Genomic DNA, 22,323 nt, shown 5'->3' with positions numbered 1-22,323 from the left:
TATTATTCCTCTGCAGTCGCCAACAGCCGTTTGACACGACCAGTGTGATGCAGCTCCCAGCAACACAGAAGTGCCTCTGAGCAATAGCACAGGCACAGGTCATGTAGATGAGTAACTGCAGGATTCACCCTCCCTCCACTCCCAGAGGGACTGACTTGGAAAAAGCAGGACTTCAGGGAATTATTGGATGTGGGATCACAGGAGACAGCACACTAGAAAGGGCAGGAAACAATGAAACAGGAGTGCCCAGGGATGGCAGGTTTGTATAATTTTTGGTAGTACCCAGAATGGGTCCAAGTGCCCCCCCCCCCCCCGCCACCTGCCTAAGGCTCTGGGAGGGAGTTTGGGTGTGGGAAGGGTGTAGGAGGGGGTTTAGGGTGCAGGCTCTGGGCTGGGACAGAAGGCTGGGGTGCAGGGCTGCAGATGAGTTTGGGGTACAGCAGGCAGGCTGCCCCCGGGCTGGGAGGGCCAGAGAGGACTCACCTGCAGGGGGAAAAGGGGGGGCTGCCATGTGCCTCCTCCTCCTGCAGGCGCAGCAGCCGCCCGAGCCTGCCTCCAGCGCCGCTCCCTTGTAGCTGGCAGTGGCAGGCGAGGGAGCACAGCACGGAGTGGCGGGGCAGCTGCCTGCTGCCTGGGGCGGGCAGGTACGCTTGGGGAGGCATGTAGGGGCAGCAGGCGGGGCTGGGGGAGAGACCCGGCCCCTAACATTGGTGGAGCCGGCCCCTGAATTTGTTGGAGCCCAGGCACCACAGACCCACACAACTCGCCACCCCTGGGACTGCCTTCCCTCCACAGAGGTCATGTACTACTGCCACCATCAATGTTTAAATGCTACACATACGATGCTACAGTACTGCCTGCCAAAATGTGAGACCTTAGATTGGAAGTCTGCATTGCAGACCCCGCCCCATCATTAACTATGATCGAACAGCTGAGGTAGAAGCTGCAGCCTCTCATTCCATATCGCTTTCAGTAGCACATGCAGGGGAAAGACCCATTTTGTCTCTTGAGATTTGTGACTTGTTCAGTTACATTGTGTTAGCCAACACCAAGGCAGGGAGGGTTTTAAACCATTTCCACAGCCAAAGGTAAAGCTCTGTTCAACCCAAATGTTTCACTCTTTAGTGAATGTAATACTCAGAGAAAGTTTAGTTTTTTGGTGTTTTATGTTCTTCTTTATTCATCCCCCAAGATCCTTTGACACTGGTTTTTACATCAGCAACATTTTTCATCCTGATCTTTGTTACTCTTCCCAGACGGACAAGAGTCTTCAGATATCAGGCAGCCCAGGGACAGGATCACTACTGGTTTGCAAGACATCTTCCTAGCTCTGGGTCTCAAAAGAGTTTAATCAAACACTGTTGTTCAACCTTTCAGAGCACTTTTTCCATTGGCTTTTTTTTTTTTTTTTTAATATCACATCACCCCTTAAGTCAGAACTTCCAAATGGAAGGCTGCCCCTTGTCTGAGATGGAGTACTTGAGTCTGCTACACACCATGTGCTGAAGTTAAAACACTGCTTAACAGATAAAACACACACACAGTCCACAAACCTGCAAAAGCCCGGGCCTCATCGGTGGGCACAGCTCTCAGATGGCGCAGGTCACTTTTATTTCCCACCAGCATGATGACAATGTTGTTGTCTGCATGATCCCGGAGCTCCTTTAACCAGCGCTCGACATTCTCGTAGGTGAGATGTTTGGCAATGTCATAGACAAGGAGGGCCCCAACAGCACCACGGTAATAGCTGAAACCATAAAGAATACACTGCGTTAGACGGTATTCAGCTCACGGATCTACAGAGAAACATTTCAGTTAGTTTTTCTATTTTAATGTTTATTTTCAAAAAAGGGCACTAAGGGTTTGTTTTTTTCTTTAAAAAGAGAAAAGCGAGTTTCAACTTTAAAAATGGGATTTTCAGAAAACTGAAATGTATTTAACAAAACGCTGAAGATCTGGAGACTGTTTTAAGCAGGACATATTAGCAGCATAAAGGGAAACTCACTATCGTTTCAAAGAATAAGAAACAGGAGACTTCTGTTCAAAAAAGTTTTGCTGAGTTTATGTAATAGAGCTTTCCACATACATACAGAGAAGGTGGAAGTTGCCATACAAACTGTAAGAAGCTAATTAATTAATATGAGCTATTATTCGCAGGAGAAATTAGCCTCTTACAGTTTGTATGGCAACTTCCACCTTCTCTGTACGTATATATCCTCTTACTATATGTTCCATTCTATGCATCCGATGAAGTGAGCTGTAGCCCACAAAAACTTATGCTCTAATAAATGTGTTAGTCTCTAAGGTGCCACAAGTCCTCCTGTTCTTTTTGCAGATACAGACGAACAGGGCTGCTACTCTGAAACCATTCTTTTTATAGTGTGTTTGTACTCTGAAAAGCGACTGTAAAAGTAGCATTGTAGTGGTTCTCTACTGCAGTGGTTCTCAGCCAGGGACACGCATACCTCTCATCTAGAGATTTGCATGGTTTTACAACAGGCTACATAAAAAGCATTAGTGAAGTCCGTGCAAATTAAAATTTCATACACAAACAAAATGAGAAAGTAGCAATTTTTCAATAAGTATGCTGTGACACTTTTGTATTTTTAGGTCTGATTTTGTAAGCAAGTAGTTTTTAAGAGAGGTGAAACTTGGAGTATGCAAGACGAATCAGACTCCTGAAAGGGGTACAGTAGTCTGGAAAGGTTGAGAACCACTGCTCTATTGAGCCTCACTGAATGCAGATTAATCCTGGGAGTAGAAAGTAAAACTGGTTTCTTTCCTTCTCATGCATCTCCACCAACAGCAGAAGTGGAGCAGAAGAGAGCTGGTGCCAGGCAATACTCACGCTGAGGTTATGGCACGATATCGTTCCTGCCCTGCAGTGTCCCAGATCTGGGCTTTTATCGTCTTCCCATCCACTTGGATGCTCCTGGTGGCAAATTCCACCCCAATGGTGCTCTTACTCTCAAGATTGAACTCATTGCGAGTGAAGCGTGACAGAAGATTACTCTTCCCTACCCCAGAGTCTCCAATCAACACAACTGGAAGAAATCAAAATTAATCCTTTATCTTGAGATTTGTAGAAGGAATTAATGATAATATTTTATGACTTGGGAAATTTGAACTCATTGCATATGAAATGAGACAGAAGATTACTCTTCCCTACTCCAGAGTCCCCAGTCAACAAAATTTTATCAGGCCACTCACTGCCTGCCCAGATGCGGAGTACAAAACCCCTAAAATAAACAATTATTTGCAGTCCCTTCGGTACAGGTTTCATTCTAAGAAGTTTTTGATCTGTAGGCATAAGCAAGAGCTTCACATAAAGTTAGGCAGAAAGAAAACAGACAGTCACTTACCACTATGAGCAAGATCTGAAAGAAACCCACATTTCATAGTGTAAAACTTGTAATTCAACCAACAGCCAGTTTCTGGTAGGTTACATCATTGTTGATAAATGACCATTTGAAAGTCTCTACCTGAACATGGCAAGGTTCCAACTAAACCTTGTAGAGAAATGGTATAAACCAGTGGTTCTCAACCTGTGGCCCAATCAGCACACAGCTGCAGTCCATGGGACAACCTCAGGGCCATACAGGTCATATTGGCTATGGCCCACATAAAACACTTACCACAGTGGTAAATAGGTAGTGAATCACTGGTATAAACAGCACTGATGAGATCTTGACTACAAACAAATTATCAATTTTACAAAAATACTTGCAATTAGATGAAAATTAAATGAATGCCAGATCCCAATGCCATTTCCTAACTCTGGGACCAGCCACACTTAACATTCATTACATGTATTTGGATATAAACCCAGTCCTAGCTTGCACCTGTGCTCACACTCTAAGGAGAAACAGGTTGCTCCTTTACTCTTTGGTCAGTTGCTGAGCTCCCAATACAATCCCCTCTCCCCCAAAACCAACAACAACTTATTTTCTCAGCCAGATCTCATTTTCTCAGCCAGATCTATCAAACAAGTTTATTTAACAGAACATTGCAGGGACTTAGACATTTTAGGCAGTTGCCTACAATCTCTTTGAGAGATCTTACCATATTAAGTTTATGTATCATTATGGAACAGGGATTATATAGAATTCCATGGGGGAGGGTAACCACATCCCTTTAGGAACTATGAACAGCAGTGAGGGAATTTGCCTAATTACCTCCGTTTTAACACCTCCAGAGTGAGGTACCATGCCTTGGGGAGGCTCCCTTTTATTAGTTCAAACTGGATTCTCCAGAGGCCAACAGACAAAGGAATGACTAAAGAGCCTGAGTTTAAACTGACTCAGTCTTTGTTCTGATCCAGCAAAATGAACAGGATCAGACTTGTCCAAGGGGAAGGCCCCAATCCTTAGGGTATGGTTGAAAGGACTGACACCAGCTGGAGCTCTTGGGGAGATGATCTCTGTTAAGCTTATTGGTATCCATTTAAGCTTGTTTATTTTTTTAATGTTCTAATGCGGTTACCTTAAGAATAAATGTACTTGCTTAGAAAGAGCTGTGTGGTAACTTTACTGTGGCAATTACACTATTTATAGCCTGAGGAGGTAGCAAAGTGCAGAAACAGGCCTGTTTAGGCAGTCTGCCTTCCTGGAGCAACTCAGTGCGGGGAAGGAACTATGAAGCCTGGAAAAACCCTGGTCAAGAGGGACAAAGACAAAGGTGTCCATCCAAGAGAGGTAATGACTGAGGAGCCTAGAGTTGAGCTCTTGTGGGACCATGAGGGGGAATTATAGGTACCAGGACTACTATTTTTTTTTTTTTAAATTCCTACTTTAGGGAGTGCACAAGTTAGCAAGCAATAAATAAATGGAAACTCATGGTCAAATCAACAAAAGCCACCCTCACCAATCACAGCAAAAAATATGAGCATCATGCATCCCTTTTCCAAAAGGGGTTACTGAAGTTGAAGAAGGTTCAAAAAGACACAGACAGACGGTATGTGGGACATCCCGTTATTGCAATAACAAGAGTGAATTATAGTGGGTGGGTCCTAGGTTGCCTCACAGACTTCCTCTTCACTAAATGTGGTACTTCTGCCTGATAGCCAGGAGCATACACCATTTCCACACACATTTAAGCAATTATATTGCTTAACATACATTTAAGATTTCTAACAATACAAAAATGGAAAAATTAGGAAACGGGATTTTTTATTTATTAGATTAATTTCTCTACTCATGATCTGTGTCAAGCTGCATTTAGATGGTAATTTAAATTCAATTAAAAATGCACAAGACATTTAAAAAGCTTTTCATTAGTTAAGTAAATATTTCTGGATACATAAGAAGTTTGAGAACATATTTTGTATTTAATTTATTAAAGGACGTATTATCTGTAGTCAGTGAATTGACCTGATTGTTTCTGGTCCCTGTACCCTTGAAGATTTTAGAACTAAAAATTTTATTTCAAAGTCTTAGACCTCTTTAATTCAGAGACTGGAGGTGGAAAATAAGCTTTCCTGCTTTTACAGCTTTGAATGAACTAGCTGAATGAACTGAAATAAATAAAATATTCTTCTGCATGTGCAAACAGAGGCTACTGCTGTGAAAAACTGGTTTACCACTTCAAACTCTAGTCCCAGATGCTTAACTGTGACTTCCACCAGTTCGGGGATTTGACTTCCTTTAAAAACTTCAGTAGTAAACATATACTGCTTGAATTATTTCTTATTTAACATATACTATAGGAGGTTTTAGACTTAGCACAGGCTGTTATTTCAAGTTTAAAATTAAACAGATTTGTAAAAAGAAAAAATTTAAATAAATCCAATTTAAACAAATCTAGTTTATTTAAATCAGATTTTAAGCCACCCTAGATAACAGGCCCTCCACAAGGAGTGGTGGTTCAGATATTTCTAGGGCCTGATCTACACAGAGAGTTAGTCGACATAAGGCAGCTTACGTTGATCTAGCTCTAGTTGTCTACACTACAATGGCGCTCCTGCCAATACAAGTAGCCCACTACATCAACTTAACTCCACATCCATGCACTTAGGTTGATGTAGTTAGGATGACGCAGTGTCAGCATAGACACTGCGTTACTTACATTCATAGAATCATAGAATATCAGGGTTGGAAGGGACCTCAGGAGGTCATCTAGTCCAAACCCCTGCTCAAAGCAGGACCGATCCCCAATTAAATCATCCCAGCCAGGGCTCTGTCAAGCCTGACCTTAAAAACTTCTAAGGAAGGAGATTCCACCACCTTCCTAGGTAACGCGTTCCTGTGTTTCACCACCCTCCTTGTGAAAAAGCTTTTCCCAATATCCAACCTAAATCTCCCCCACTGCAACTTGAGACCATTACTCCTTGTTCTGTCATCAGCTACCACTGAGAACAGTCTAGATCCTTGGAACCCTCTTTCAGGTAGTTGAAAGCAGCTATCAAATCCCCCCTCATTCTTCTCTTCCGTAGACTAAACATCCCCAGTTCCCTCAGCCTCTCCTCATAACTCATGTGTTCCAGTCCCCTAATCATTTTGGTTGCCCTCTGCTGGACTCTCTCCAGTTTTTCCACATCCTTCTTGTAGTGTGGGGCCCAAAACTGGACACAGTACTCCAGATGAGGCCTCACCAGCGTCGAATAGAGGGGAACGATCACGTCCCTTGATCTGCTGGCAATGCCCCTAATTATACATCCTAAAATGCCACTGGCCTTCTTGGCAACAAGGGCATGCTGTTGACTCATATCCAGCTTCTCGTCCACTGTAACCCCTAGGTCCTTTTGTGCAGAACTGCTGCCGAGCCATTCGGTCCCTAGTTTGTAGCAGCGCATTGGATTCTTCTGTCCTAAGTGCAGGACTCTGCACTTGTCCTTGTTGAACTTCATCAGATTTCTTTTGGCCCAATCCTCCAATTTATCTAGTTCCCTCTGTATCCTATCCCTACCCTCCAGCGTATTTACTTCTCTTCCCAGTTTAGTGTCATCTGCAAACTTGCAGAGGGTGCAATCCACACCATCCTCCAGATCATTTATGAAGATATTGAACAAAACCAGCCCCAGGACTGACCCTTGGGGCACTCCACTTGATACCAGCTGCCAACTAGACACTGAGCCATTGATCACTATGCCCATTGGCTGACATTGGCATATGGCATATACATTGCCCATTGGCTGACAGCCTGGGGCCCCCTGCCATCTCCCCACAGCCCAGAGTCCTGCTGCCACCTCCTGATGAGGAACTGGGGAGGAATTGGCGGGGTGGAGAGCCCAGGTGATGGCCAGGCTTGGGCTCTCCTTCCCCCAATCCCTTACTGGGAGGTGGGCAGGCTTGTGCTCTTCCCCTCCTGCTTTCCACTCTGGACCGTCAGCCCCAGCGTCGGGGCTCCAGGCTGTCATTGCTCCACACGGTCAGTTTCCTCAGTACAAGTACTCCTGAGGACGACGTTCACCACCAACAGAAGGAGCTAGTGTGGCTCTGAAAAACTGCAGTAATTACTGCAATGGCTGTACGTTGACTTAACTTAGGTTGATTTAATTTTGCAGTGTAGACAAAACCTGAAGTGGGAAGGACAGGAGGACGAATGCTTTTCCACTTACCTGGACAAAAAGTTACTAGTCTTTGCTCTTACACCAAGAAAGGATTAAGCTAGCAAGAAGTGCCCTCTCCATCTTCTAGAGAAGGCTTATCCCACCAGTAGTCTGGTAAAGAAGTTTGTTGATCCTAAGAGCCTCATTCAAATATTGTTCATAACCCTGCTTTGCACCGCAGAAGCCAAAAAATGAAAAAGGTATTCCAAGATGATATACGTGTATTTAATGTTGTAATACTATAGGTATTTGTCATTTGAGAAATAGAATGTGATCATATAATTATGATAGCCTTTACACATGCAAAAAGGGGCAGAGTTAAAGCTGTGTCCAATCTTAGCTTTGGCATCTCCTAATCCAAGTGCTCAATTGTGACATTAACATTCTATTAGTATATGTGTGGAATTACAGTTAAGTTTGTGACTAGTTCTTCACTGCAAGTTATTAGGGGCAATACAGGAGTAACTGGGTGAAATTATATGATCTATGTTATATGTGAAATCAGACTATGAAATGATCTAATGGTCTCTTACCTTAAAATTTAAACAAATCAGTGACTGAAAAGCCCTATTTTGAACCCCTTTCCCTGGTTCCTAGCCCACAAAAAACACTGCCAAAACTCAGCACTAATCCACCTGACATTTGCCAAGTACTCCTCTGCCAACTGAGATATTGGAAATTTTAAGGAGGAAGCAGGGAAACAAGACTATACATATACATTTTTAGAATGCCACTTAAAAGTGGTTTTTGCCTAAAAATTCAAAGTTTTATTTAGTTGACGTGAACAAGAATTGGGATATACTGACTATTTTTTGAAAGCCTGGATAAAAAAAACAAAACCAAAAAACCCATAAAGAAAGTTGCACTAATCAGTTTCAAAGCAATTTAAGTGACTTTGTGTATGTAATATCCCCAATAGCTGGGATGCAGAGTAAGAACCAAGGGGTGAGGGAAGTCTTGATAAAGTTATAAAAGCTTTTAAAATGTGTTTAGTTGTGATTATTTTTACTTCATAAACCACAGTAGTCAGACACTGAGTCAGCTTCATGGGGCCCTTGAAGTTTAGTAACTACACAATGGCCAACCTCCCACTGATTCCAAGGGGAGTTACACTCCGGATTGTGGGGGATAAGCAGTCTCAAGTTTCCACAGACCATAAATGGAATTTGCCTTATCCCTAGAATGAGATTAACACCCTGATCTAGACATACATTTCAACATTTTTGGTTATCAGATTCATAGACAAATGGAGAAGGGGGTGGGGGAGGAAGGGGTCATTTCATGCAACCTCTGTGACAAGCGAATTCAGGCACCTCCTAAAATCTTAAGTAGTTCCCTAGTCTTGCCATAAATCCTGCTAAGGGGGAGTGGCATTTCACCTGTATCAGGATATTGTGTGTTTGAATGACATTTTGGTTAGAAATTTGCAGATATCAAGTTTGTTTCTCCAGTCATTACACCCAATTAAATTAAAAATTTCAGTAAGTATTCGTTAGTATTTATACAACTTTTCATCCAAAGGTCTCCAAGTACTTTACAAACATCAATCCTCATAATAACCTTGTGAGAGTTAAGCAAGAGGAAGCAGAAGACAAAGGTTGAAGTGACTTACTCAAAGGTCAGACAACATGTCAAAGTCAGACATGAGTTTAGAATTCAAGAGGTTCCTAGCATCAGGAACAATTCAGTAGACAATCAGCAGAGCTTCCCGGTGGAGTTAAATGAAAAAAAATGGTTTTGGATGTGGTGTGAAGCTTTTTTTTTTTTAAATAAATGAAACATGAAATAAATAGGGCAAAACTCAGATTGTAAAAACTCTTTAGAGTAGGGACAGTCCGTCCTGTGTTTCTACAGGGCCTCGCACAACGGGAACCTAGTCTATGACGGGAGTTCTAGGTGTTGCAATAAATAAAATTATACATCACTTTCAAATGCTCCTACGCTGGAATATACCAAACCACAACAACATTAATGGGCTCTAAAGGTACTAAAAAAGTTGCACTGATCTAACTAGATAGATTTTTAATTTAGTTAAACCAGTGCAAATCCCTAATGTAAGTGCACTTAAAATCAGTTTAACCCGATCTCAAGTCAACCAAACTTGGATCTTCAACTACACTGCTGCTTACCTCTTTCCTGTACTTCCTTTTCTCTAACTACACTGTGCCATCAGTTTAATTATTACAAGTACCAAACATAGTACAGTAAGTTGGCAAAAGAAAGAAGGGGGACAAATGGTAAACTAGTTGCTGAAATAGTCTGTTCCCAGGTCATTAAAGGCATTTTTAAAAAAAAAAATCTAGGAAGACGACCCTGAACTGGACAGAGTTGAGAGTGTAGAAGTGATGTACTTTTCCTCTCTCACACACACCAGTTCATCCCACCCAGAAGGCAAGCTGCTGTGTGCTGGACAAGTTAGAACTTCAGATTGGCCTTTAAGTGCACAGTGTAGAGGGAACTGTTGTGCGTTAGTCTAGAAGTAATGAATTAACGTATTATTGTTGCTAGGTCCTCATCCCAGAGAAATGGTTGAAGTCTTCTGCCTATCTGGAGGTGCAACATACATTATTAACACTACCTAGTTCACAAAAAGAGTCAAGTCTCATACTCAATTCCAGATAACTGAAGCACCAATGGCAAAGTTCAGCCAGTAAGAACCAAAAATAAGCAGACATCCTGACTTTAAAAATACACATCTCCTAGCAGAGCTAGAGCAGTAAAGATGGAAGACCGGATTAAAAAAAATTGAGCACAAAGACAAAAGTTGATTTTCTTACAGTTGTGCAGCTTAAATTGACACTAGTTGACATTAAAAATTGACACTTATGACATGGTCATGGAATATCTCTCAGATAGTAGAGGACTTCAGGAAACTCAGAAGCATGTTGAAGACAAGCATCCAAGCAATCTTCTCTGAGATCCTTCCTGTCCCATGAACAAGACAGACAGAAGACTGAGGAAGTGAACCACTGGATAGGTAAGTGGTGTACGATGGAGGGTTTTGGTTTTGCAGAACATTGGTCCACCTTCTATGGGGAGAAGGGACTATACAGTCTGGATGACCTCTGCCTCAGTAGAAAGGGGATCAATCTTCTTGGGGACAAGCTGGCTTGAGTAGTCAGGAGGGGGCTAAGCTAATAAAAGGGAAGGATAAAGAGAGGGAAGATATGAGCACTCAGCAAAAAAATTAATCAAGGAACCAAAAGGGCATGGAGACATTCACTAGCCTTGAATTGCCTATGCACCAATGCTAGGTGTCTGGGTAACAAGAACTGGAATTGCTCATTTATGCACATAAATTCAATCTAGTTGGTATTACTGAAGCCCAGTGAAATGATTTGCACAATGGAACATCAACACCAATTATTATAACCTAGTCAGGAAGGATCAAGTGGGCAAAAGGGGAGAGGGAGGGGCACTGTCAAAAACGGCATTACCTGTTTCAGAGTCACTGATAACTCAGAAGAAAATGATACTTAATTCTTACAGATCGATGTTTTTATAGATTAAGCACAAGATGGGCTATTAGTTGGTGTCTTGTACAGACCATCATATCACACTAGGGAACATGATGACTACTTCCTTATAAGTAAACAAGTTTGTTTACATTTACGGGAGATAATACTACCTGCTGCATATTTATAATGTCATGTGAAAGTGGGAACAGGTGTTCACATGGCACTTTTGTAGCCATCATTGCAAGGTATTTATGTGCCAGATATGCTAAACATTCATATGCTCCTTCATGCTTCAATGACCATTCTAGAGGACATGCTTCCATGCTGATGACACTCGTTAAAAAGTAAATGTGTTAATTAAATTTGAGACTGAACTCCTTGGGGGAGAATTGTATGTCTCCTGCTCTGTGTTTTACCCACATTCTGCCATATATTTCATGTTATAGCAGACTCAGATGATGACCCAGCACATGTTGTTTGCTTTAAGAACACTTTCACTGCAGATGTGACAAAATGCAAAGAAGGTACCAATGCGATATTTCTAAAGATAGCTACAGCACTCAAGGTTTAAGAATCTGAAGTGCCTTCCAAAATCTGAGAGGGACGAAGTGTGGAGCATGTTTTCAGAAGTCTTAAGAGAGCAACACTCTGAAGCGGAAACTACAGAACCCAAACCACCAAAAAAGAAAATCAACCTTCTGCTGGTGGCATCTGACTCAGATAATGAAAATAAGCATGCCTCAGTCCACACTGCTTTGCATCATTATCGAGCAGAACTGTCAACAGCATGGACACATGACCTTCTGGAATGGGGGCTGAAGCATGAAGGGACATATGAATCTTTAGTGCATCTAGCATGTAAATGTCTTGCAAGGCTGCCATGGGAATGCCTGTTCTCACTTTCAGGTGACATTGTAAACAAGAAGCAGGCAGCAGCATCTCCTGCAAATGTAAACAAACTTGGTTTGTCTGAGCTAGGGGTTGGCAACCTTTCAAAGAAGAAGAGCCATTTTTTTTTTGTTTTTGTCTTTGACCAAAATATTTCAAGATCCGACAAAGGGGTATTCACTCACGAAAGCTTATGCTCCAATACGTCTGTTAGTCTATAAGGTGCCACAGACTCTCTGCTGCTATCACACCCAAAGCTACTTGTAAAGTTAGTTGATAAATTCTAATAATAATTGAACATATTAAAGTTATTACTACTCACCAATACTTTTAATGCAACTAGAATCTAGGTCAAGGATCGGTAACCTTTGGCACACAGCCTGCCAGGGTAAGCCCCTGGTGGGCCAGACCGGTTTGTTTACCTGCCACATCTGCAGGTTTGGCAGATCGCGGCTCCCACTGGCCGCGGATCATCGCTCCAAGCTAACAGGGGCTGTAGGAAGCAGTGCAGGATGTGCTGGCTGCCGTTTCCTGCAGCCCCCATTGGCCTGGAACGGCCAGTGGGAGCCACGGTCGGCCGAACCTGCAGATGCAGCAGATAAACAAACCGGCCCGACCCGCCGGGGCTTACCCTGGCAGGCCACGTGCCAAAGGTTGCCGATCCCCAATCTAGAGGCTTCAGCGAGGACTGTACCAGACTGCCCACAGCCTGCGTATGTAGCCATGGTGTTAAACCATGCTGGGTCCATGCTGGGTTCATGCTGTTGCATCTTTACCGATATCTTTAGCCAGGGTAGCTAGAGTAAAGCTAGCAGAGCTGCAATCACGCTTCTGATTGCAATGCAGGCACACCCCCTGCATTTGCACAGCACCTAGCACAATGAAGACCTGATCTCAGTTGGGGACTACTGATGTTCATGACATACAAATAAGTTTGAACCCATCACTCCTGCAAATACTTGCATTCAGATTTGGGTTTGTTCAAATACATTTGCTACAGGGCCTGAAGCGACCTGGCAGTCCCTCAAATGAGGCTCTGAATAAGGCCAGTATCCTGGTAGGGGGTCACAGTAATGCGATGTCACTATACCATGTGTGTGCTCCCTGAGGGCTGAGTGGTCTCTGCATTTCTGAATCATGGGGTGCCAGGAGCATTGCGTACCTGAGACAGCACAGTAACTACATCTGTGCTGCAGTGCTTATGTGAACCTCACCCTGGCTTTGTATCAGACTCCGAATCCCCTGCATGCAAACCTCCCACCACCTCTTCTGCTGGGTGCCAGTCTTCCTGGATTACAAAGCAGGGGACTGGGGTGCAGGGGGTGTGAGGGAACCAGCCAATGGGAGCTGCAGGGGTGTTGCCTGCAGGCATGGGCAGTGCACGGAGACCCGCTGCCCCCATTCCCACCAAGGCATGCTCAGAGATGTGCCAGCAGCCAGCTACTTCCAGGAACAGCATGGGGCCAGGGCAGTCAGGCAGCCTGCCTGCCAAGCCCAGCTGCACTTCCAGACAGGAGCCACCTGTGGTAAACACCTCCTGGCCAGACCCCCCACTTCACCTGCCCTCAAAAAATGGCTGCCCACAAGGGGGCAGCCAAAGAGCCACATACAGCTCCAGAGCCGTAAGTTGACGGCCCCTGGTCTGAGCAATTGACTGTACAAGAAGTAGGAGTGAGGGACTTGTAGTCTCTGAAGTTTTTTATTGTTTTATTTTTGAGTGCAGGTTTTTTTTGGTACATAACTCTACATTTGTAAGTTCAACTTTAATGATAAAAAGATTCCATTACAGTACTTTTATTAGCTGAATTAACATACTATTTCTTCTCTTTTTTACGGTGCAAATATTTGTAATAAAAAATATAAAGTGAGCACTGTACACTTTGTACTCTGTGTTGTAACTGAAATCAATATTTTAAATAGTAGAAAACATCCAAAAATACTTAATAAATGGCATTCTATTACTATTTAACAGCTCAATTAATTGCTATTAATTTTTTTAATAGCTTGATAGCCGTAGTTTTAAAATGGTTAAATGTCAGCTATATATTCAGGAACAAAGAATGTAGTCCCCCATCCTGTAAGTATGGCCTATCTGGGAAGCAGTGATTCTGAGAAAGATTCGGGGGTGGGCTTCCAGTGTGATGCTGTGACCAAAACAACTAATGCAATCTTGGGATGCATAAAGAGGGGAATCCAGAGATGTTATTTTACCTCTATCGCTGGCACTGATGCGACCACTACTGGAATACTGAGTTCAGTTCTGGTGCACACAATTCAAGGAGGATGTTGATAAACTGGAGCAGGGTTTAGAGCCACAAGAATGAGTAAAGGATTTGAAAACAAGCCTTATAGTGACAAACTAAATAGACTGAGCTTTTTGAGGCTAACCAATCATTGGCCATGAGAAGGTCCATTTTGGTCAACTTCACAGTCATAGGATTTAGTAATTTTAGAATAGTAACTTTCATGATTTCAGCTATTTAAATCTGAAATTTCACAGTGTGTAATTGTAGGGGTCCTGACCCAAAAAAGGAGTTGGGGGTACAAGTTTAGAGAGAGGGGGGTGTCGCAGTACCGCTACCCTTACTTCTGCGCTGCTGCTGGTGGCGGCGCTGCCTCCAGAGCTGGGCAGCTGGAGAGCGGTGGCTGCTGGCCGGGAACCCAGTTCTGAAGGCAGCACCATGGTCCAGCAGGAGCACAGAAGTAAGGATGGCGCGGTATGGTATTGTCACCCTTATTTCTTCAGAGCTGGGTGGCTGGAGAGCAATGGCTGTTGGCCATGCCCAACTCTGAAGGCAGCACCCTACCATCAGCAACGCAGAAGTAAGGGTGGCAATACCACGATCCGACCCCCCCCTAAAAATAACCTTAAGACCCTCCTGCAACTCCCTTTTGGGATAGGGCCTCCAATTTGAGAAACATCGATCTCCCTGTGAAATCTACATAGTATAGGGTAAAAGCACACAGAAGACCCGATTTCAGAATGGGAGATCAGATTTCATGGTCCGTGACACATTTTTCATGGCCATGAATTTGATAGGGCCTTAGTAATCATAGAATAGAATAATCAAGGGTTGCAAGGGACCTCAGGTGGTCATCTAGTCCAAACCCTTGCTCAAAGCAGGACAAACACCAACTAAATCATCCCAGCCAGGGCTTTGTCAAGCCTGACCTTAAAAACCTCTAAGGAAGGAAATTCCACCACCTCCCTAAGTAACCCATTCCAGCACTTCACCACCCTCCTAGTGAAAAAGGTTTTCCTAATATCCAACCTAAACCTCCCCCACAGCAACTTGAGACCATTACTCCTTGTTCTGTCATCTGCTACCACTGAGAACAGTCTAGATCCATCCTCTTTGGAACCCCCTTTCAGGTAGTTGAAAGCAGCTATCAAATTTCCCCTCATTCTTCTCTTCTGCAGACTAAATAATCCCAGTTCCCTCAGCTTCTCCTCATAAGTCATGTGCTCCAGCCCCCTAATCATTTTTGTTGCCCTCCACTGAACTCTTTCCAATTGGTCCACATCCTTTCTGTAGTGGGGGGGGGAGGGGGACCAAAACTGGACACAGTACTCCAGATGAGGCCTCACCAATGCCGAATGGAGCAAAATGATCACATTCCTTGATCTGCTGGCAATGCTCCTATTTATACAGCCCAATATGCCGTTAGCCTTCTTGGCAAGAAGGGCACACTGTTGACTCATTCAGCTTCTCGTCCACCATAACCCCTAGGTCCTTTTCTGCAGAACTGCTGCCTAGCCATTCAGTCCCAAGTCTGTAGCGGTGCATGGGATTCTTCCGTCCTAAGTGCAGGACTCTGCACTTGTCCTTGTTGAACCTCATCAGATTTCTTTTGGCCCAATCCTCTCATTTGTCTAGGTCCCTCTGTATCCTATCCCTACCCTCCAGCGTATCTACCTCTCCTCCCAGTTTAGTGTCACCTGCAAGATAATACAGAAATTCAGACTAGACGATCACAGTGATCCCTTCTGGCTTTGGAATCCATCAATAAATTTTGTTAGCATCTTTTAATTTTTTGCCTGTGGTATTTTGAACTCTCTAAACAATATCAGAGCACATTTCCCATTAGGGCTTGCAGAAATAAAGCTTGTTGCACAAAGATTTGGCATCCCTATATGTTAAATTATTTGTATTATTTAAAGTGGTTTATTATGAATAAACCTACCTTTACTACTACTGCTCCTACTACTAAAGCTTCAGTTATACTGGTCGTAATTCCAAAAAAGCTAGAGGCAAATATTTCTCTAGCTCTAGATACCGTTTCTTAACAAAGGTCAGCAATTTTTCCTTCCTGCAGCCTGCAAAATTTTTATTTAAAAAAGTGAACTTTTTCTGTAACAATTGATTTTCTTGTTAGAAGACAACTGACAGAGTTTGCAGTTTTCAGGTACAGTGAATCACCTCAAAGACCATTTAGGGGATATTATGAAACATTGAAGGACAACTATTAATGTATTTGACTCTAAACAGACCAATGAACCCACCTGCTATATCTTCCATTTATAACTCAAAGCAAAAGGTTTCTGCTTTTTAAAAAAGCCCACACTGCAAGCTAATTTGCTAATAGAAAAATCCAAACTGTTTCAGCTTTGTGTATTATTCACCAACGAGAGACTTATTTCAAAGTCCTTCACTGGCAATTTTAATTCTGTTCTGCCACATGCAGACATCAGCTTGTTCTTCCCCAGATAGAGCATAAACAGACAAAGCTAGAGCAGTGCTGACAGTGGACAAAGTTTCATTTTGATCCATAAAAAAAAAACAGATTTGACCAAAGATGCACAACATGACACTAAAGTTTATTATACAGATATACTCTAAGAAAGTCTAGTCCTCCAGAGCAGCTTTCTGACCATAACCACACTTTCACCCTCCAAGTACAAAAACAACAAATTACCTGAGGACAGATTTCAGCCATCTCTTTCCATATCTACTACAGTCATTAAAAAACAGCCATATCCACATACACAAAAGAATTGGCCATCTTGTGTGAGAGAACACCAAAACGGTGAGCTGGCTGTAGCAACAGTTCAGAATTTGAAAATGGCTGAGAAACTTGAGCATGAACAGTTGGTTTATGCAGTAATTTCACATAAAACATTGCTGTTTTTCTCTTGGCCACTAGAGAGATCATCAGGGTGGAGAAGAGAGAAAAGCCCAATTTAAAATTCTTCCACTGGCTAATGATTTTTCTTAAAGCTGCTGAATACCATTTTTGCTAACAGAAAAAGCTACTGAACTCAAGATTTTACAAAGGAAGTTCTAGAGCAGTAAATATTTTAACAGTTGAAGAGTGAGATTCTGAAGTTTAAAGAAAAAAAAAGGAGTCCTTGTGGCATCTTAGAAACTAAAATTTATTTGGACATAAGCTTTCGTGGGCTAGAACCCACTTCATTGGACGCATGGCTTGAAAAATACAGTACACAGGTATAAATATACAGCATATGAAAAGATGGGAGTTGTCTTACCAAGTGGGGGGTCAGGGCTAACGAGACCAATTCAGTTAGAGTGGATGTGGCCCATTTCCAACAGTTGACAAGAAGTGGTGAATATCAACAGAGGGGAAATTATTTTTTGTAGTGACCCAGCCACACCATCAGGGGCTTGTTCACCTGCACATCTACCAATGTGATATGTGCCATCATGTGCCAACAATGCCCCTCTGCCATGTATATTGGCCAAACTGGACAGTCTCTACACAAAAGAATAAATGGACACAAATCAGACGTCAAGAATTGTAACATTCAAAAACCAGTTGGAGAACACTTCAATCTCCCTGGACACTCAACAGACTTTAAAGTGGCCATTCTTCAACAAAAAGAAAAACTTCAAAAACAGATTTCAACAAGAAACTGCAGAATTAGTTTGCAAACTTGACACCATCAAATTAGGCCTGAATAAGGACTAGGAAAATAATTTCCCCTCTGTTGATATTCACCCCTTCTTGTCAACTGTTGGGAATGGGCCACATCTACCCTAACTGAATTGGTCTCGTTAGCACTGACCCCTCAACTTGGTAAGACAACTCATCTTTTCATATGCTGTATATTTATAACTGCATACTGTATTTTTCATATCATGCATCCGATTAAGTGGTTTATAGCCCCCAAAAGCTTATGCCCAAATAAATTTGTTAGTCTCTAAGGTGCCACAAGGACTCCTCGTTGTTTTTGCTGATACAGACTAACACAGCTACCCCTCTGAAACCTGAAGTTTTTGAGCCTCATTAGGTCTACTAAGAGCCACTCCAATATGTGAGTTGGGAGGATTATTAGTACGTATCTTTCGTTAGCAAATTGTATCTGTAAAACTAAAATTAGAGTTAAATTATATCATAAAGATGCACCAGAAGATAAATATCAGGTCCCTTTCAGAGAAAGTGGTTAGCATAGTCTCTCTCCTTGACAGAGAGTAAAATTAAAAATTCCTTCCTGAAATACAATCATCTCCTTCCTGCTCAGATCCCCGAATATATGGCTGCTGGAACAGTGGTAGAAAAACTCAAAAAGCCAGTGCACAGATAAAAATAAGGGCAAGTCAGAAGACCAGTAAAAAATTCACTCAGACACCAATAATTTCTGCAGTGCCTGCACAACTCCCTGATATATAGTTCCACAAGCGAGTGGAGATAGTGGGTAAGACCAACTTCAGTCTTATTACTTTTGGGGACACAGCTTGGGCAGCAGCCCCATCTCTTTCCAGGTCAGAATCATGAGCCACTATAGGATTCCTTCTCTGGTATCAGTGATCCCATAGCTAGAAGGGGAACAGCACAACAGATTTTTTTACTGCTGGGCCAAGAGATAAATTAATAATAAAAAAATATCTAAGCAACATCAGTGCGTTTCCAGCACCACATGGCACATAGAAGACATGGTCCCCCCCTAAGGAATTTAGACACAGCCACATAGAACAGGGTTCCCCCACACTAAACAGTGTTAGAAAGTACTTTACAATAGAAATACAAAAGCACAGTCCCTCCCTGAAAATTTAAAGTCTAATTTAAGTTCAGATATTTCTAAACAGTGTAGATTTTTTTTAAACAAGATCCATGTAATGTTGTGTACTTTCATCTACTTAATCAAATTATTATTGAGGGGGAAAAGAATAAGACAGCTGTCAAGCTTTAAAGTCTTAGGATACTGAGCCATTTGGAAAGCTGATGAGATTTAGTACCAGACATGGCAGCTTAGCATAATTTGGAAGTCAATCAATTGTGCTTTAAAGGAGGCAGGGAAGAAGAAAGTTTTTCCAACTATTTGGCAGCTCTTAAAATGAGTGGGTCATATAGTGCAATATATATTAACTTTAATGTAAAGTAAGAGACACAGTAAACTGCTGCTAATGGAAAAAACTCATTTTTTCCCCGGCAAGCCAAATATATATGCATGGCCACCAATGAAAAGAACAAGTGCTTGTCTATAATAGCAAGTTCCAGCATGGCAAGCCCGTGTGTGAATCTACAGCACACTAGCTTGCCACACACTAACTCACTGTGAGGACACTTTTCAGAGTAGCAGCCGTGTTAGTCTGTATTCGCAAAAAGAAAAGGAGTACTTGTGGCACCTTAGAGATTAACAAATCTATTTGAGCATAAGCTTTCATGAGCTACAGCCCACTTCATCTGTAGCTCATGAAAGCTTATGCTCAAATAAATTTGTTAATCTCTAAGGTACTACAAGTACTCCTTTTCTTTTTGTGAGGACACTGTTACAGCACAGAGAGTGTCCTGGATTACCACTAGGAGTACTGCTATTTGCAACCGTCCTACAATACACATCAACTTCAAATCCTCAGGAAGATTTTCACCAGAGAAAACACACACATCCTACTCCAGTTCCAAAAATCAACTACACACCTAGATGTCATCAACCCTCAGCTTGTTCTCCTAGAATATCACACTGTTCCAACTCAACTGGTGGAAGCTATAGCGAGAGTGCTATTGTTGCCAGTGTCACAGACCAGCTCCGAGCTGGGGCCAGCAGTCAGTCTGCACTAGTGCAATCATCATTGCTACTGCCAGCGAAGATGTGACAATGAGATATTTGTGTTAACAGACACACACCCTTAAAACTCCAGAGCATCCACCACCAATATTTTTGGATGAGAGCACAAAGCCATTTCAGCTCTCTAAAGAGAAATCCCTAATCCTAAAAACTTCTGCAGATGTTCAGCAACCGGCTTCAAAGAATTTTATGAAGTTAATTTATTAATTTCATGCTGGGATTAAATATCTACTGAGTAATCCCAGTTTAAAGCTGTCCAGTAGTTAGAAAGTTGCAGTTCTATTGGGATAGCAATAGAGTAATTTCTGCTTATTATAGCAACTCTCCAGTTAAGGTGGAGAAGAGTTTTCTATTCTAACCTCCATGTTCACTTAGCAATTTTTGAGCAACATCTGAGCTGAAGTTTCTTGTGCTTGGTCTCAACCCAAAGCTAGTTTTGTGGAAAAATTAAATTTATGCTAACCTGTTGTTTCTAAGGCTATGTCTACACTGGCAATTGAAAGACAAAAGTTTTGTTGTTCAGAGGTGTTAACGCCTCCCACCCCCGGAAAGACAAGCGCCAGTGTGAACAGTGCGATGTTGGCAGGAACATTCCTTGGGGGCGGAAGTTTTTTGTTGGCAGGAGAGCCGACAAACAGCGGCTACACTGCCCAACTTTTAGCAGCACGGATGCAGCAAGCAACGTAGCCATGTCGCTAAAAGCTGTGTAGTGTAGACGGAGCCTTACGTAGCCAAGCATTACACTCACATTTTTAAGTGCTTAAAAACCGAGAGACACACAGAGCCTAAGAACAGAAAAAATTGCGTTCACGCCTTTTTCCTCTACTTCCAAACGCTCAGCTAGGAGCATGGTCTTCACCACATTAAAAAAACCTGGGTTTTCGAAGGTGCTTGGAAAACCCTTCGGGGGGGACACAGGCGCTCTGTGCATCAAGCCCGGGCCGCCACCAGCCCCCCGACTATTGCAAGGCAAAGCGGACACGCTCTGGCCACCCCCGGCAGCGGGGGAGGAAGAGACGGGCCGCGGGGCAGGGGCTGGGCAAGCGCTCGACAGACCCATCTGACCTGCGCCGAGCGCCCGGCCCGGCTTGCAGCGCCCACGGCCTGCGGCAGATCCCACACGCGGGCTGCCAAGCCCGGGGGGCTCCGGCTCTCGGCGCGGGATACGCCGCCCCTGGAGCGCCGCAGGCCCCGCTGCCCGCCCCCCTCAGAACAAGCCCCGCGGCCCCGGCCCCGACCCGCTGCCCGGCGGCCATCGCGGGCAGCGAGCCCAGGCAGCGGGCGGAAGGGGCCGCTCCCGGGCCTGCCGCCAGGGCGAGGGCGAGGGCGAGGGCGGGAGCGGCGCGGAGGGGGGCCCAAGGCGGGGGCGGGGGCCGCGGCACGGGGCAGCGCCCCCCGCCCGCGGTACCTTTGAAGAGATAGTCGTACTCGTCGTCCCGGGTGCCCATGGCGATGGCGGCGGGGCCGGTCCTCTGGCTGCCAGGCACCGACGCGGTGCGGTGCGGGTGGGGAGAACCGCTCCCGCCGCCGCCTATCAGCGGCCGCCAAGGACGCCGGAGGGCGGGCACGGCGCGAGTCCGCAGATACCACCCAATGGGAGACTGCGTCCTGAGGACCGACAGGCCGCCGAACCAATCATTTCAGGCCGGGGCGGAGCCTAGCTGAGCAGGGCAGGAGCGCCGTGGTGTGAGGGGAGCCCTGCGTCGGCCCTGCTGCAGCCCCCGCCCCGAGCCGGCAGCGGCCCCCGCGCCACCGGGACACGGCCTGTGGCCGCTGCCCGCCGCGGGCCGGGCCGGGCCATTACAGAGGGATCGCTCGTTGCCTTACGTCATGTGCTGAGCCCGCAGGCGCGCTGCAGCGGGGCCCTCGCAGCCGGCACCGACCGCCCAGCCCGCCCCGGGCAGGCCCGAGGGCACCGGGCTGGTCCCCCCCCCCGCCCCGGGCAGGCCCGAGGGCACCGGGCTGGTCCCCCCCCCCGCCCCGGGCAGGCCCGAGGGCACCGGGCTGGTCCCCCCCCCCCGCCCCGGGCAGGCCCGAGGGCACCGGGCTGGTCCCCCCCCCCCGCCCCGGGCAGGCCCGAGGGCACCGGGCTGGTCCCCCCCCCGCCCCGGGCAGGCCCCGAGGGCACCGGGCTGGTGTCCGTCCCCCCCCCCGCCCCGGGCAGGCCCCGAGGGCACCGGGCTGGTGTCCGTCCCCCCCCCCCCGCCCCGGGCAGGCCCCGAGGGCGCCGGGCTGGTGTCCGTCCCCCCCCCCCCCCGCCCCGGGCAGGCCCCGAGGGCGCCGGGCTGGTGTCCGTCCCCCCCCCCCCCCCGCCCCGGGCAGGCCCCGAGGGCGCCGGGCTGGTGTCCGTCCCCCCCCCCCCCGCCCCGGGCAGGCCCCGAGGGCGCCGGGCTGGTGTCCGTCCC

General features: G+C 45.1%; 1 protein-coding gene across 1 annotated transcript in view; it reads right to left on the bottom strand.

The window, feature by feature from the left end:
* The window catches only part of RAB11B (RAB11B, member RAS oncogene family), a 29,636-nt gene extending 7,917 nt beyond the window's left edge, over positions 1–21,719 (bottom strand). The window contains 4 exon segments of the mRNA XM_073324599.2: positions 1,554–1,747; positions 2,849–3,044; positions 21,327–21,494; positions 21,497–21,719. Of these exon segments, the coding sequence (XP_073180700.2) occupies positions 1,554–1,747; positions 2,849–3,044; positions 21,327–21,494; positions 21,497–21,719 (781 nt within the window).
* Between the last annotated feature and the right edge of the window lie 604 nt (positions 21,720–22,323).

This window comes from Lepidochelys kempii, chromosome 25 (assembly GCF_965140285.1).
Source record: "Lepidochelys kempii isolate rLepKem1 chromosome 25, rLepKem1.hap1, whole genome shotgun sequence".
NCBI classification, from domain to species: Eukaryota; Metazoa; Chordata; order Testudines; family Cheloniidae; genus Lepidochelys; species Lepidochelys kempii.
The sequence above is the reverse complement of the archived record's forward strand: the minus strand, read 5'-3'. Positions and strand labels throughout refer to the sequence as shown.